The sequence below is a fragment of the Haliotis rubra genome, unplaced genomic scaffold (assembly GCF_003918875.1).
Source record: "Haliotis rubra isolate DU_JTF1 unplaced genomic scaffold, ASM391887v1 Scf56, whole genome shotgun sequence".
Lineage (NCBI taxonomy): Eukaryota > Metazoa > Mollusca > Gastropoda > Lepetellida > Haliotidae > Haliotis > Haliotis rubra.
Genome location: NW_025767257.1, coordinates 1764004 through 1780000, shown reverse-complemented (window position 1 = coordinate 1780000; position 15997 = coordinate 1764004). Strand labels below are relative to the sequence as shown.

Genomic DNA, 15997 nt, shown 5'->3' with positions numbered 1-15997 from the left:
GACAGGGAACATATGGCTACCATATATCATTAAAGCTGAAGTTCTATTGCTTCGATTGCTGAGCTATAAATGGATGAATCTGTACGGCATGTGTATGCGATTACATCCATGGTTCCATGTGAAATATGTGACCGCTATGTGAAACATCTTGAATGAAAACTTCACACAGAGACCCCGTTGGTCAAAGTGCCCTTTTGCCAAAGTGCAGATGCACAAATTTTCTGAAGGTTTTGACAAAGCTTTGACAGATATTCCTATCATATCTCAAATAGTTCCATATCATTCATCACCTGGATAGCTATATATCTGTCATATATCTCAATGTTATATATCTCTTGTCTTGTATTGCATCGTTCACGTAACTTTATATCATTTTCTTATATTGCTTGTGTAATTAATATCCTGGCTTGTACCGCACAGGTCGTGCTTCTATATCGTCTTTTTCATATCATTCATCGCATCTGCCACTTAATTTTATATTATTTTCTCATACACATGTGAAAATGCCATTGATCGCCAGTTCTTGTGTCGGGAAATTCTGTCTTGAAATGCAATGAATTGCACACAACATTGGTACTTAGTGTCTCAAAGCCTTCGTTATCACGGCTCAGGGCCGGATTCCTTACATGAGTAAATTGTGTGAGGCCTACCTGCTGCTCCACCCCACCCCAATGTAGGAATATTGGTAAAACGCTATGCAATGGTACCGTGTAAATAAAACGTCGTGTGTTGCGTGACATGAGTGACCGCAAATTCTTGCCTTTCTAAAACACAATTTGTACAAATTCTTAACTGATGTTGTGTTCTCATGTGGGAAATAATTAACGCTAAATTAAAATCTTGAATGTATTTTAACTTTAAATCTGCAAAAACACTGTGTAGGACAATCACCAACAAAAACGAAAACAAAAAATTAACAAATTCACATAGGCGATAATTCACTCAAGTAATACACACCTCAACTAAACTGTCTACAAAACTAATGTAGCATTGCACAATGCAAAAAGCCACTGCGTGATAACAGCTTTCATAACTTTGAAGTATTCACGACTTAAGCTTGCCCCTATATCCCTCGGTCTCTTTGGCCCTCATTCCATCCTTTTCTTTGACGTCAAGTGTAATAGATGAACATTGAAAATGGTAGAGGCTATTCTGATACGTGCCATTGAATCTGATTAATCGCCATGACGAAGGCAGGGTAACTCCAACACTATATCTCAATTCCTCCCGAATCAAAGTGGTTGCATATTTCAACGCCTTTCGCAACTTTAAACCATCCATTAATTTCTAAGTCAATGGGTTGTGTTATATTTCGGGGCATCAGGATACCAAAACCGTCGATAAATTCCAGTCGGATGATCTATACAACATTAGCTTTTTAGGCTATCAAATTAATTTACTAAAAAGGAGCTCCACCTGCAACGCACATCCATTGATCAGGTGAGCTACGATTAGACACCATGTCAAGATAACCAATGGATTTTCGCCACAGCTTCCTCTCCACAATATTCAAAAGTGCCCATAAATAACTGGGCCATCAATGACCATAAAGGACCCATCTTTGACCTTTGTGAGATACGCACAGAAGGTAGAGCTAGTTACACTCATCATTCCAAGTGTCGCTTTGATTGCTCGGTTGTGGTCAACTTGCTAGTCAGCTGCTTGACTCAACCGTCGGGGGTCGCGTCACAAGGCTGGAAGAACTCGTAGCACCCTGACGCTTATCTCGACAAGCAAATTGCCAGAGCCGGGCATCGTGGTCGTGATTCGATTTTAACCTCCAGTAGTAATCAAATTGACAGAAATGTCAATGAACACAGCAGAGTTGCGCTGGACGATTTTGGTGACGAGCTCAGCGTGGTCCACTTTTAAATTTGTTGACAAGACAACCTCCAGATCGTGTACTTCTTGCTTAAATTTGCGTCCTGTTTTCACAAGGGTGAAAATTGTCCTCCGGAAACTAAATTTCGATTCTAATTCTGGTAATGAGATGCCATTGTGAACTCAGTTCCACTGTTTAAATTCCTGTCGCTGCTTTAAGTACTTTTTTGCAACGGGGCACAAATGAGTTGGACTAGAATACAATTTCGTTTGAAGAAAACTTGCTGAATTGCTTTAATGTGTTGATCGATATATCCTTCATAATACAAAACACATCAGCAAGTAATCAGTCCAGAGATGCCCCCAAGATCAATTTAAGACCATTCAATTTAAGAGATAAGTGATTTGATTAAGATAAATTCGGACATGTAGATAACAAATCGTTTCACTGTGACACTTTGATGACGTCACAGATAGTTTTACAGCTAACCACGCCAAAGATGTAGGATATGGTTATTGTTACATCTATATCCCTCTTGGTTTATGAAAGAGGAATTGATGATAAAGTATGCGCTTTGGAAGTTTGCTTTTCTCAGTACAGAATCTTGAAGTTTGATTGAAGGCCTGACATTTCATTGCCCCAGACCCGTAGAAACCGTTGCAGAAGACCCTTTAGCACGAAAGACTGTTATAAATATCCGAGAGTTTTTAACGTCTGAAACGCCTGGCCTTTCCAGGACAGCTGCTTGTAAATAATGTCAGTCCAAATTAACTTATTAACTTACTTGCATGGAATCTACTCTGAATGTTCAACTGTACATTACTATGCAATCGTACAAGTCTGACTACGGTGTATACAGTTTGTTCAAACGTTAGCAATACTGGTGCCAATGTAACTTGTCTGTTCTAATGTACTTAACATGTAAGTGTGCATTTCATGCGATGACACCTTTAGTCTCGCAAAACCATGAGGCCTGTTCATATCTATTAATCGTTAGGCCACAAGTGATTGAATATTTGTTGTCAAAACGGGTTTCTACGACATGAAGGATTTGAAGACAACTTTACTTGGTTTTATCAACTTAAAGGATAGTACTGACGCTGAAATGAAAACAACAAAACCCATGCCAACTGCTCAAGACATCTTTCCTCAAAGAGCAGACTCGATTGTACAATTCCAGAGACATCATGAGCACGCGTGTACGAATCACTTTCAAATAGTAATGATACCAGATGTTCGGGGGCACCCGTCACAAACAACGGTAAAGGCTGTTTAAAAAACCAGAAGAACATATGATACTATTCAAAATAAGGAACTACATCGGACATTATGTTACGACTAATGCACCACATTTTGATATATCCCCTACGGATCTCCCATAAAACATTTAAGGCTGATGCTGCAACGTTGATCGAACAACGTTTGAGCAAGAGCTGTATGACGGTCTTTGAAACCTTGGTAACATTGCATCAGTGTGCCAGAATCATATCCTTACAAGCATATTTTATGTCTTATTGTACCTCTGTTTTTAATCACACCACATTACTGCAAGATATATAAATAAGTGAAAAATTTAAATGTTTCGAAAGTGAAAATATGATCATGGCATAGCAACGGCTGTTTCTATAAATGGTAATTCTGTGAATGGGGATATCTAATGAAATGCATACTTTTCTCAGAGGATCTGAAAGGATATCGATTCCTTCTATGCAATGCCACGTAAGAGCAATCATTGACTCTTATATGAGAGCTATCTGAGCCACAAATCAAAACGGGGGCAAATGCAATAAAGAGGATTGGAGAACTGTCTGGATGTGGGCACAAATGAGGACTTATGAGGTGATGGCTCTGTGTCTTTTGGGACCATTCTATGTATTTGTCTGGCAAATATGATGTACGTTTTGAATTCAGATCACTGCGCCGCCAATAAATGTCAGTTAATTATTATAATCATTCCATGAACGGTTGTTTGTCTGAGTGCATTGATCATTCTGGTTTCAAGAACATGAATGGGATTTCCTTTGTAGAACTATATTCTATGTTAATTGTCCCCATCAGTCTTAGAGCCATGGTATATTGTATAAATTGCTATTAGTTGTACGTAAGGCAATTACGTGGTTATTCCCAGGCATCACGCCTTCCCTGCTGTTAAAGAACACAGGATCCAGAAACAAGACACATTGTGTTTCTGTTGTAGCTCTTGACAACAATAGTCATGGCGACACGACGGGCAATGATGAGATTAAACCCTGCTACCTCACAGAAACTTGTTTGAGTGGCATTTTAGAAGTTGAGACGTACAATATAGAACAAGTTTTATGGATAACAACTTCTTTATTTCGTGAGTGCGACGTTTCGATACAGATTCTTGTACCGTTGTCAAGCAAGAGTGATACATGAAGTGTAGGAGCTGCATATATATACTGTATATAACAATGAAACAACATAATAGACAAAGGAAACAACATAATTGCCATGATTGGCTAAGCAGTAAGCTGAAGAAGCCAGTGAGTACACAAGGGATAGTGAATGGAAGCCAGAGATGTAGTTACAATGAGATGTTTAAACAATAGATGCGATGTTTATACAATAGATTGGGCTTGGTGGAGGAGTGGATCATAAGCTGATGGAATGAAGTATCCTTGGTCACGGTTGATGGTGGGCTTGTGGCGTTTGATGTGAATGGCTTCTGTGAGCTTGCGTTTAGTGAAGTCCGTTTGGTTGTTGGCGAGAATGGTGATGTCGGACCACTCTATTTGATGATTGGGGTTAGCTTTGATGTGGTCAGAGATAGCTGACTTGGTGTCGGAATTAGCAACAGAGGTGCGATGTTCTTTGACTCGGGTGTTGATGGGTCGGGATGTTGCACCTATGTAGCATTGTCCACAATCACAGTTTATTTTGTAAATAACACATTTCGGGTTGTTGTTGTTGACGGTGGGTTGTTTTCTTCCATTGGCCTGGAGGAGGTTGTTGAGGCTGGAGGACGCTGAGAAGGTTGTGTCTATGCCTGCCTGTTGTTTCAGGAGTCGGCTGATTTGGTGTGATGGTTTACCAATGTAGGGAATGGATATCTTGATGGGGGCTGATTCTGGTTTAGATCTTTTGGCAGGAGGTGAAAGCGTTGCTTCGATGGTTCTGTTGACTATTTCAGGTGGGTAGTGGTTGCGTTCTACAAAGACTTTCCTCAGGTGTTCAATTTCTTCCTGTAGGTTCGTTGAGCAGATGTTTTTGGCTCTTCTGGTCAATGTAGATGACGCCAGTCTTGACTTTAGTGGTTGGAGTTGTAGTGGATGTATTGATCCGTATGAGTAGGTTTTTCTGTACACGGAGGTCTGGAGTTGGTTGCAGGAGGTGCGGGACACAACTACCTTTCCTTGATGTCCTTGTGTCCCGCACCTCCTGCAACCAACTGACCAGACCTCCGTGTACAGAAAACCTACTCATACGGATCAATACATCCACTACAACTCCAACCACCCCCTAAAGTCAAGACTGGCGTCATCTCTACATTGACCAGAAGAGCCAAAAACATCTGCTCAACGAACCTACAGGAAGAAATTGAACACCTGAGGAAAGTCTTTGTAGAACGCAACCACTACCCACCTGAAATAGTCAACAGAACCATCGAAGCAACGCTTTCACCTCCTGCCAAAAGATCTAAACCCAGAATCAGCCCCCCATCAAGATATCCATTCCCTACATTGGTAAACCATCACACCAAATCAGCCGACTCCTGAAACAACAGGCAGGCATAGACACAACCTTCTCAGCGTCCTCCAGCCTCAACAACCTCCTCCAGGCCAATGGAAGAAAACAACCCACCGTCAACAACAACAACCCGAAATGTGTTATTTACAAAATAAACTGTGATTGTGGACAATGCTACATAGGTGCAACATCCCGACCCATCAACACCCGAGTCAAAGAACATCGCACCTCTGTTGCTAATTCCGACACCAAGTCAGCTATCTCTGACCACATCAAAGCTAACCCCAATCATCAAATAGAGTGGTCCGACATCACCATTCTCGCCAACAACCAAACGGACTTCACTAAACGCAAGCTCACAGAAGCCATTCACATCAAACGCCACAAGCCCACCATCAACCGTGACCAAGGATACTTCATTCCATCAGCTTATGATCCACTCCTCCACCAAGCCCAATCTATTGTATAAACATCGCATCTATTGTTTAAACATCTCATTGTAACTACATCTCTGGCTTCCATTCACTATCCTTTGTGTACTCACTGGCTTCTTCAGCTTACTGCTTAGCCAATCATGGCAATTATGTTGTTTCCTTTGTCTATTATGTTGTTTCATTGTTATATACAGTATATATATGCAGCTCCTACACTTCATGTATCACTCTTGCTTGACAACGGTACAAGAATCTGTATCGAAACGTCGCACTCACGAAATAAAGAAGTTGTTATCCATAAAACTTGTTCTATATTGTACCTCAGAAACAATGCCGCACCTGACTCAATGTTGGACAAATCCTTTCAAGTTTGTAAGACCGTTATATCGTACACAGCAAAATATCCCAACCGTGTGTAGGGATTGGCTTTTGAAAACGGGGCGCGGTTTTGCTAATTGGTTCCGTTGAAATTACGATCTTAGTTGACCGCGTGTCATCGTACTCCAGCGGTGTGGGACGTTGCTGGTGATATTCCATTATAGTAAGGCTAAGTGATATGACTGGGATATTGATGGCTGCACAAAAAACAAACAAAAACAAAGCATTTGTGTGTTCCATATAATGTCTTGATCTGTGAAATTATGAAATTTTAATAATTCTATTATTATTACTTTCACGTCCCCGGGCGTTTAAATATTTAAACGTACAAGAACAAAAGCTCCTCGAGCAATCACTTGGTGTTTGGAAACTGTGCGCTATACAAGATGACTTATTATTATTATTTAAGAATATTCTCAAATAATCATAAAACAAAACATAAAACGATCTGCTCGGATCATTTATTCCGGCATTTCAAGAATACTATATTTGTTTATTTTGAGAAATGGCAAGACAATACATTCTTGTTTTGTAGTATTAAGGTTATCCATCGTCTACAAGGGAAAAGAAGCATTGTACCGCGGGAGAGCCAAGTCCAGAACAGAGCTCTGTGACAGAAATCCGGAAGGCATACAGATGAGGCACAAGCTATTGATTACACCACGGATGTATACTGCGAGACACAACATAGGGCAATTAGGCTGGTATGTGAAATAAAACTAATCAGTTTGAAAAACACATACACCAGTAATGCACATGGCCATTGCTCAGACTAAAAGTCTTCCAGAATCATCCTGCGCAGTTTCACTCATCGCGAAAAATGTCTGTTTGCTTTGCACACATTGAGGAATATCATTCGAAATATGTCCTCCGTCTTGTTTATCGTGAAGTTGGAGATGTTTTATCGCCCTGGAGTTACAGTTATTTATATCCTTTCATTTTTGCCCTTGAGTAGATATTGTTGGGTCAACTAGACTATTACAAGCTATATATGCAGGCTGTATTTAGTATTGAAGAATGTAGATGCATGCAAGTAGTCGGAAGGTGAAGGTGTTCACACTATACGCCTTTCATTCGGGTTTGATTCCGCTGTGTAAATTTGATAGGTTCATTTAGGACGTAGCTGGCGTGATATCGCCACATTAGTTGAACAGACGGAAAACACCTAATTCATTAATGAATACAATTAGAATGAAGAAATGGTTTGCAGATGATATTCAATGTTCGAAACCCGTTGTCCTCATTTCACTAATAGACAACTGCAGATATAACAGCATCGATATTGTATAGAAAAGGCCAGATCGAGTCACCATCAGATTGGTTTGATTAATCGGACTGTAACTTATAGCATCACTCTTACGTTGCTCTTTACATCTAGTTATCACTATCTGTTATTTTTTACCCCCAAACCACGCCTGACACCCTCTATCACCGTCAATCATCTCACGAGTCCACCATTCCCCAGTCCACCCACTTCCAATTTCATCGTCTATCTGCCGCCATCTATCATATTAAAAACACATGTTTCAAAAGCTCTGTGATAACACTGTCCATCAAATACATGTTTTACAAGCTCTATAAAAACACTATCCATCACGTCGCCAGCTCATGGTTCAAAATCCCTAGACGTACCATCATCCAGCGTCTAACGACCCATCTTTCCCAATTCATAAGCTAACCACTACCCATTACATCACAGTTCCTTCACTGTAGTGTGGTGGTAAAAGTGTTGGCTCGTACAACGTGTGAAGCCCATATCTAGTGTGCGCCGCCTTGATATAGCAGGGATATTGCTAACAACGGCGTAAAACCATACTCACTCGCTCCTTCACTTGTACTATCCCCATCTCACCGCATCAACCCATCTTCGCCATCACCGCCTACAATCACAACTACTAACTGTCTCTGGACCATGTGTTTCATCTGCTCCATAATCCAACCCGACTGATAATATCATCAGCTGATTCCACCTACTACAATCCAGGACAATACTATGTCATATTAGCATAGGCCGAGGAAACATTATCCAATGTGTTCATTACTCGGATTAATGGTTTTGCAATATAAGTACAAACCCCTTGTCCCAGTGCGTGATGAAAACAAGTACATTTATTCCACCAATTTTGACAATTAACGGAAAGATCATGTTTGCCAATACCTCGCGGCATCGTATTACTGGACATCGATGGCTTATCGATCTTGCATTACCGTCTTATCATGTAGTTAGGCCAGGATTATTTCCAGACAATCTGAATTCTGCCTTGAGAGCAAATACCATGTGTTACGTGGACAGACATGGTCGAAACGTTGTACTTTGGTCGTGCTGACAGATTGTTCTGGCACCGGATGGTAATAACCCTGACAATTACCGCCACGATAAATCATTGTGGCAGTTAATCCCTTTACTTTGACTATTGCGACAATAGCACGAAGTGTAAAGGCTATGGATGTAATTTGCCTGTATACATGGATTGCTGGAGTACAAACTCACAGCTTTTGTTGTCATTTTACAACACCCTCCATGTGCGCTTTAAGATATAATGTGATGGTCTCTCCTTGACGATACACATGTGGTAACGTACGTCAGGAAGCAATACATTGCCCCTTTCTCTTGGACAATACATGATGGTCACGCAGTTGATTGGAATCTTCTTTAAGATACACCATCTCCGCTCTTAGGAACATAATATGATGGCTTGGTCCTTAAGAAATGGCATGATGTCTGAGGCAGGAGGATATGGAATATTAGTTAGGACATGCAGCCTGTTCGTTGTTACATAACATGGAAGCTGTCCGTTAGGTATAACTTCGTGGGTGTTTGCTATGGCATATGTTGATTAAGCCATAAATTGATGGTTATTCGTTAGGACTTAACATGGTGGTTGTGTGTTATGGCATATTCTGATGGTTGTTCAATGGGACTTAACATGGTGGTTGTTTTTTCTAAGCCATAAATTGATGGTTGTTCGTTAGAACTTAACTTGATGGTTGTTCATTGGGTGAGTGAGTGAGTTTAGTTTTAAGCCGCACTCAGCAATATTCCAGCTATATGGCGGCGGTCTGTATATAATCGATCAACAGCATGAGCATCGATCTGCGCAGTTTGGAACCGATGACATGTGTCAACCAAGGTCAGTGAGCCTGACAACCCGATCCCGTTAGTCGCCTCTTACGACAAGCATGGGTTATTGAAGATCAATATTCTAACCCGGACCTTCACGGGTAGTTGTTCATTGGGACTTAACATGGCTGTTGTGTGTTATGGCATATTCTGATAGTTGTTTAATAGGACTTAACATGGTTGTTTTATGTTATGGCATAAATTGAGGGTTGTCCGTTAGGACTTAACATGGTGGTTGTTCGTTAGGACGTAACTTGATGGGTTGTTCGTTAGGACGTAACATAGTGGTTGCGTGTTATGACATAAATTGATTGTTGTCCGTTAGGACTTAACGTGGTGGTTGTTCGTTAGGACGTAACCTGGTGGTTGAGTGTTATGGCATGAATTGATGGTTGTCCGTTAGGACTTAACCTGGTGATTGTTCGTTGGGACACAACATGGTTGTTGAGTGTTATAGCATGAATTGATGGTTGTCCGTTAGGACTTAACCTGGTGGTTGTTCGTTGGGACATAACATGGTTGTTGTGTGTTATGGCATGAATTGATGGTTGTCCGTTAGGACTTAACCTGGTGGTTGTTCGCTGGGACATAACTTGATGGTTTTTCGTTAGGACTTAACATTTGGGTTGAGTGTTATGGCATAAATTGATGGTTGCTCGAAATGACATCTTACGTTCCTGTTGCTATGTGACATCGTGGTCTGTTCTTTGAGATAAAAAAACGGTAGAATCTGTTCGTTAGGATAAAACCCTACCCCAGTTCTGAAAAACATGGCATCTTAATACCTAAACTGACACTTGTTCTATAGGACATGACATATTAGTTTGCTCTTTAAGAAATAAAAAATATTCTGTTAAGACATTAAAAGATGTCATAGGGTTTAACCTTTAAGCATACACTGAAAGTTTGAAATAGTTCAAACTTGACGCGCTGAATTAACAAACCCGAAGTAAAACACGATCAAATATAGAAAATCTTCCAGTTTGAAAAATATCTGTGTCTAAGCAAGCTATGTTCGGAACAGGGACAAACACACAACAAAGACAAAGTACATCACTTTAACACGAATTACGAATAAATACCTGATATGATAACGGATGAAACCGTCAAGAAACCAGACATACTGTCAACCAATATTATTACCCCAAATATTATTGTGATGTTGTCAACTCGTTCATGTCTACTAATATGCCAATTTCCAGAATACTTTCCATGACACTATCTCTTGAGCAGCGCTGCCATCAGGGATTCAGCTTAACAGCATTGCAACATCAACGAACACCTATGACACCACTTCCAGATTTAAAGTCAATCAGAGTCAAGGTTCCTACCTGCCAGCTTCCCTCCATGCTACCACTTTTCATCCTCTGAAACCTGTCTGTATTATCCACGTAAGCATCACCCCTCACTGCTGATTAACGTTCAGACTAAGGGGCTCTACGCTCGTACTGTCACAGACGTAAATCGCCAAGGAACTGGGTAAAAACGCTTGGAATCGCAGACCTTGGTTGTGTTGCCATAGGGCGCTGTTCGGTTAAAACGAGGGTTTCTCTGAAATTCGGTATTGATTAATCTTTATGTATACAGTGTGGTGGTGTAGGTTGCTGAAGAAGGATCGCGAATTGAGCTGGTTATTTGCAGTTTCCTGTCACCACTCACGTGCATGTAATAGACAGGGAATAACAAATATTGATATTGTAATAGCGCTGATAAGTGATGCTGGATAGCTAAATAGTGTCCACTGAAAAGGTTCTAAGCCCCATATTGGGGTACAATCTGTGAACCTCTACTCAGAATTTCGGGTGTCCCCTGCCGTGATATTACAGGAATGTTTACAGCGGCGTAAAACAATACTAACTCACATACGTATTCTTTTGAAATGATGGTAGCACTGGTAAATGCGGCTTAAACTACAACTCACTCACTCTCTGTTAAATATTAGCAAATCCACACTACTATATATCTTGTCTGTGTTGCTTTCACAATTGACATTTTAAACGGTATTTTTCAAGATTAGCCAGACAAAAACTGGACTAAATCCAAATGAAATCCAATAGACGATATGTTAAAGGCATGACTATTGGACATTTCACGTTTGTGCACGTCCACAGCATTGATTAGATGGACAGGGTCTTCTTTAGAAGCCTTGACCTCCAGACTAGCATAAATACAATTTGTACTGAAGAAAAGGATATAATTCATCGGTTTATTTACACGAACAAGTCAGCAAACAACGAATGATGGCTTTAAACACTAAACACGTACATCATCACTACTGATCAAATATGCAAACCGTACAAAATCCGTTGTGGTCAATATTTTTTTACGCTCTCTCCAGCCTCATGGTGTAATGCATAACATACTGTTGAGGATAATTTAGGGACGCAATATGTAATCCATGTTGACGTCATTGGGATGCTGCTGCCTCATCAACACTAATCTCCCCGAGGCTAAAACCTTGTCAACTCTTACAGTTGTTTATTAATGATCGATTACAACAGAATATTACAAAGTGTTCTCTGGATGTTGCTTAACCTGTGTCGATTTCATCTCCTTCTACCACAGGCAACAAAGCTATTTTAGCACTCTAGTTAGTCAGTACGACACACATAAACCCGTGGTTGATAGCATGAGCGCCTGTCGTGGAGGTATGTATTTTTAACGTATCTCCCAGGGCAAAGGGTGTCCTGTCAGCTTGTTTCTCAAAGAAGATTATTTTCTCCTCGATCAGGATTGGAAATAGAAAATGAGAAAAAGACGCTACAACATACAAATCTTGTATGTCTTTTGTTGCGTTCATTTCCAAATTAATACTACTTTTTTTGTAAGTATTGGATGCAAGTAAGGAATGCTCTCAGCTATCAAGTGTTGAAGACTGTAATTGGTTTACATTCTGGGGACTCGGGGGAGTGTTCAAGTCTGTCAGTCATCCGCCGCATCCCGCATTGGACTCAACCCATAGAACGACTAGAATTTGTACTTCACTGAGAAATTGTGATTGCAAATATATCATTTCAATTTCTGAAAGGCGTTGTGTATTCACAAATCATTCTCTCAAGCTGCAATGTAGGGTTTTACCTGCATTGTAGCTGTAGTACTTTATAAAGTACTGATATGCGTCAACTCGTCCAAACAGACCGTACAAACCCTTTATATTATCACAGGGACCATATTCATAGTCCCCGACGTCGCATTGTGGCCGACAAAAATTACCAGAAGATAAATGCGCAGTTATTACATAACTGGACGCCTTCATAGCTGAATATTTTAACGAGTCTCAGAACATGTTTCGGAATGGAGCACATAAATCATTATAATGGATTTATGGCCACGTGGGAAAGGTAAATACGACATCTATGTCACAAGTAAACACCTGTATTGTGTGGTAGATTATATCTGCGAAGCCCCTTTTACAGCTTAAGGGACGAGTGGGTAGCCAAGTGGTTATAGCTTTCCCTTTACCTGCTTTACGTAGTAAACCCTGGGGTGATTCTTCACCTGCTTGCAGAGCGAGAAACCCAATAACAACCTATAAACATGGTTTATTTATTAGTTGTTTGTTTGTTGAATTAATTAATTAATTAATTTTAAACCAACCAACTGTATCAATAACAAATGCAACATTTTGATTGCGTTGTTTTGTTAAAGCAATTTGACATGCAACCATGAAGCTTCCGTTCTGCTGCTGTAAATAATGTATTCCATGAACTATTATGAACTGTCCTAATTACTAATTGTTAAAGTGATTTTGTAAGTATTCATGCAAACAGAAAGTCATACGATCATCCAGTGGTGTCATGGTGAAGCAACGTGCTGTGCAGGGTTACCCCCTTACCACCACTCTCCCCAACCCACACCCAACCACACCCTACCCAGCTTCCACCACCCTAGCCCTTTTGGCAGTGGCAGCTTCGGTCGAGTGTACGACTCCACCTTTAACCCAGATTGTAATTCTTTATCTTTCAGCAGCAAACCGTGTTGGTTCGTGGTCACTGCCACTTTTAGTTCTGGTTTCAAAGAGAAGAACGGGAGGTCCATTTGAGGGTCAGTTCGTTTGTGAAAGAAAACTACGACCGACATGGGACTTCAGCTTATAGATTAATCTCATCTTATCGTCCCTTATCAATGTAAAGTCTCATTTCAATTAGATATGGGTGCAATTGATTTCCGTGAATACGCTTTGCCTTCGTCATTAATAAATGACCAGTAGGTGATCGTATTCAACAACGAGTCAAGGCAGAGTTTGTTACACGAAAAGCAGGTAATACAAGTGCAAGGAGCTAGCAGTGACTTCAGTAAACCATATCCCCGTTTGATGTGTCACACCATCAGGTCCCACTGACTGAGTGTAACAGCTGCGTGCTTAAACAGGCAGTAGGGATAGCGTGACGTAAAACAGCATGATAATCGGGATCGTACAGCTTGTACAGTTGTAGCTTATTCGTGTCATGGCTCGACATGTACAAGATATGTTTGTCGATCGGTGACCTTCAACTTGAGCTACCGCATGATGTACACATGCAAATACATTCGTGAGATACACAAGGCTCCAACATGTAGGTGCCGCCCCGATATACCGATTCAGGTACCGATGTGTCATATATACGACCGTGACATTCAACTGTAAACACATACTTCCTCATTATACATTTGAATAATGCTGTTAATTATTGTGTCAGATACCACGTGGATATGCAGCTGTGGATACCGTCGTCAGTTTCAGCTGAAGATAACAACGCTTATATACTCTCCCCAAAAAAAACATCGTGAAAATAGCAATTTCATGTAGCAATGAATTTAAACGTGATTCATTTTACAAAAGGTTTTGCTCTGTTTATGAGTCCTATGGTGTTTATGTTTTGAAACATCACAACAAAACGCACCATCCGTAAAATACCCGTATTTAACAGCATGATTTTCAATTTCGGCGTGTAGTGTCACAGAAAACACAATTCACATGCAATGCACGTGAAAGTTGGGGATCAGATAGTCTCAATAAAGGGTATAAAAAGGTTGATCGCTGTCTGTCGATTATTCACTGTATTTGGAATATTGTTGACGAACGCAAAATGCCACGTCTAAGTGAAGCCAACCGTCATATCGCCATTGGTTTGCTTGAAGCTGGCCAGTCTCAACGTGCAGTTGCCCGACGCATGAATGTTCAGCAAAGCACCATTTCACGGCTCTGGGAGAGATATCGCCGGCAGAATGCGGTAGCAGATGCCCCGCGTAGTGGGCGACCTCGAGCGACCACTGCTGAGCAGGATCGCTACATCCGGGTACATCACCTGCGTCATCGAACAGCTACGGCGACCAGTACCGCTCGACAACTACCCGGATTGAGGAGGCTTTCTGCACAGACCGTCAGGAACAGGTTTAGAGAGGCTGGTTTACTTGCCAGAAGACCTTATTTTGCCCTGTGCTTCGACAACAACATCGTAGAGTTCAATGGTGCACCAACGTTCAGGCCTGGAAACTACCGAATTGGCGTAGTATCTGGTTCAGTGATGAATCACGATTTCTATTGGAACGACGCGATGGAAGAATGCGGGTGTACAGACGTCGACGTGAACGTTTCGCCGACGCTTGCGTTCCCCAGGTGGACAGATTCGACCGGGGATGTGTTATGATGTGGGGGCGATCACCTGCCGTAGGAGAAGTGATTTGGTGATGATCCAGGGCAACCTGACAGCTCAACGGTACTGTGACGAAATCCTACGCCCACATCTCCTTCCAATCATTGATCGCCAGAGGGATTTGTTTCAACAAGACAATGCCAGGCCCCACAAGCACGTCACTTCCTCCACAACCACAACATCAATGTGCTCCCCTGGCCCTCAAGATCACCGGACTTAAACCCGATCGAACATCTGTGGGATGCCCTGGACAGACGGGTGCGACGCCGTAACCTTCAGCCCCAGACACTTCAGCAACTCGCACAGGCACTACAGGCAGAGTGGGTTGCGATTCGGCAACACGAGATTCTGAGACTTATTCGTTCGATGCAAAGGCGGTGCCGTGCAGTTCTGGATGCCCACGGTGGTCACACGAGGAACTGACTTCAGCGCCACCACACGTCTCCATGTGACACTCAAACTGACTTTCCTCGAGTTTGTGCCAAAGACGGATAAGTCTGCATTCCCAGTGTGCAATTTCGCTATATTTCATTGACTCATAAAGCCTACAAGATGTTTCAAAATAAACATAAAAATACAGTTGAAATTCCTATATGCGTTTCTTTTTGAGAGAGCATATATTAATGATACCGTCAAGAGCTACAACTGCAGATACCAGGGTAAAATATGATTGTGGATATCGTCAAGAGCTACAACTGAAGATACCAGGGTAAAATATTGTTGTGGATATCACCAAGAGCTACAACTGAAGATACCAGGGTAAAATATTGTTGTGGATATCATCAAGAGCTACACCTGAAGATACCACGGTAAAATATTATTGTGGATATCGCCAAGAGCTACAACTGAAGATACCACGGTAAAATATATTGTGGATATCATCAAGAGCTACACC

General features: G+C 41.3%; 1 protein-coding gene across 5 annotated transcripts in view; it reads right to left on the bottom strand.

Moving 5' to 3' along the window:
* LOC124253946 overlaps window positions 1–15997 on the bottom strand; it is a 135296-nt gene that overhangs the window by 82500 nt on the left and 36799 nt on the right. Inside the window, exon 1 of one of the 5 annotated variants that reach the window (XM_046687795.1) lies at window positions 10798–10890. The exons of the other annotated variants lie outside the window; for them this stretch is intronic. Coding sequence (XP_046543751.1) covers window positions 10798–10830 — 33 coding nt within the window. The 5' untranslated portion in view covers window positions 10831–10890. Of the gene's footprint in view, window positions 1–10797; window positions 10891–15997 lie in introns of those variants that run through there. 5 annotated transcript variants of the gene reach the window in all.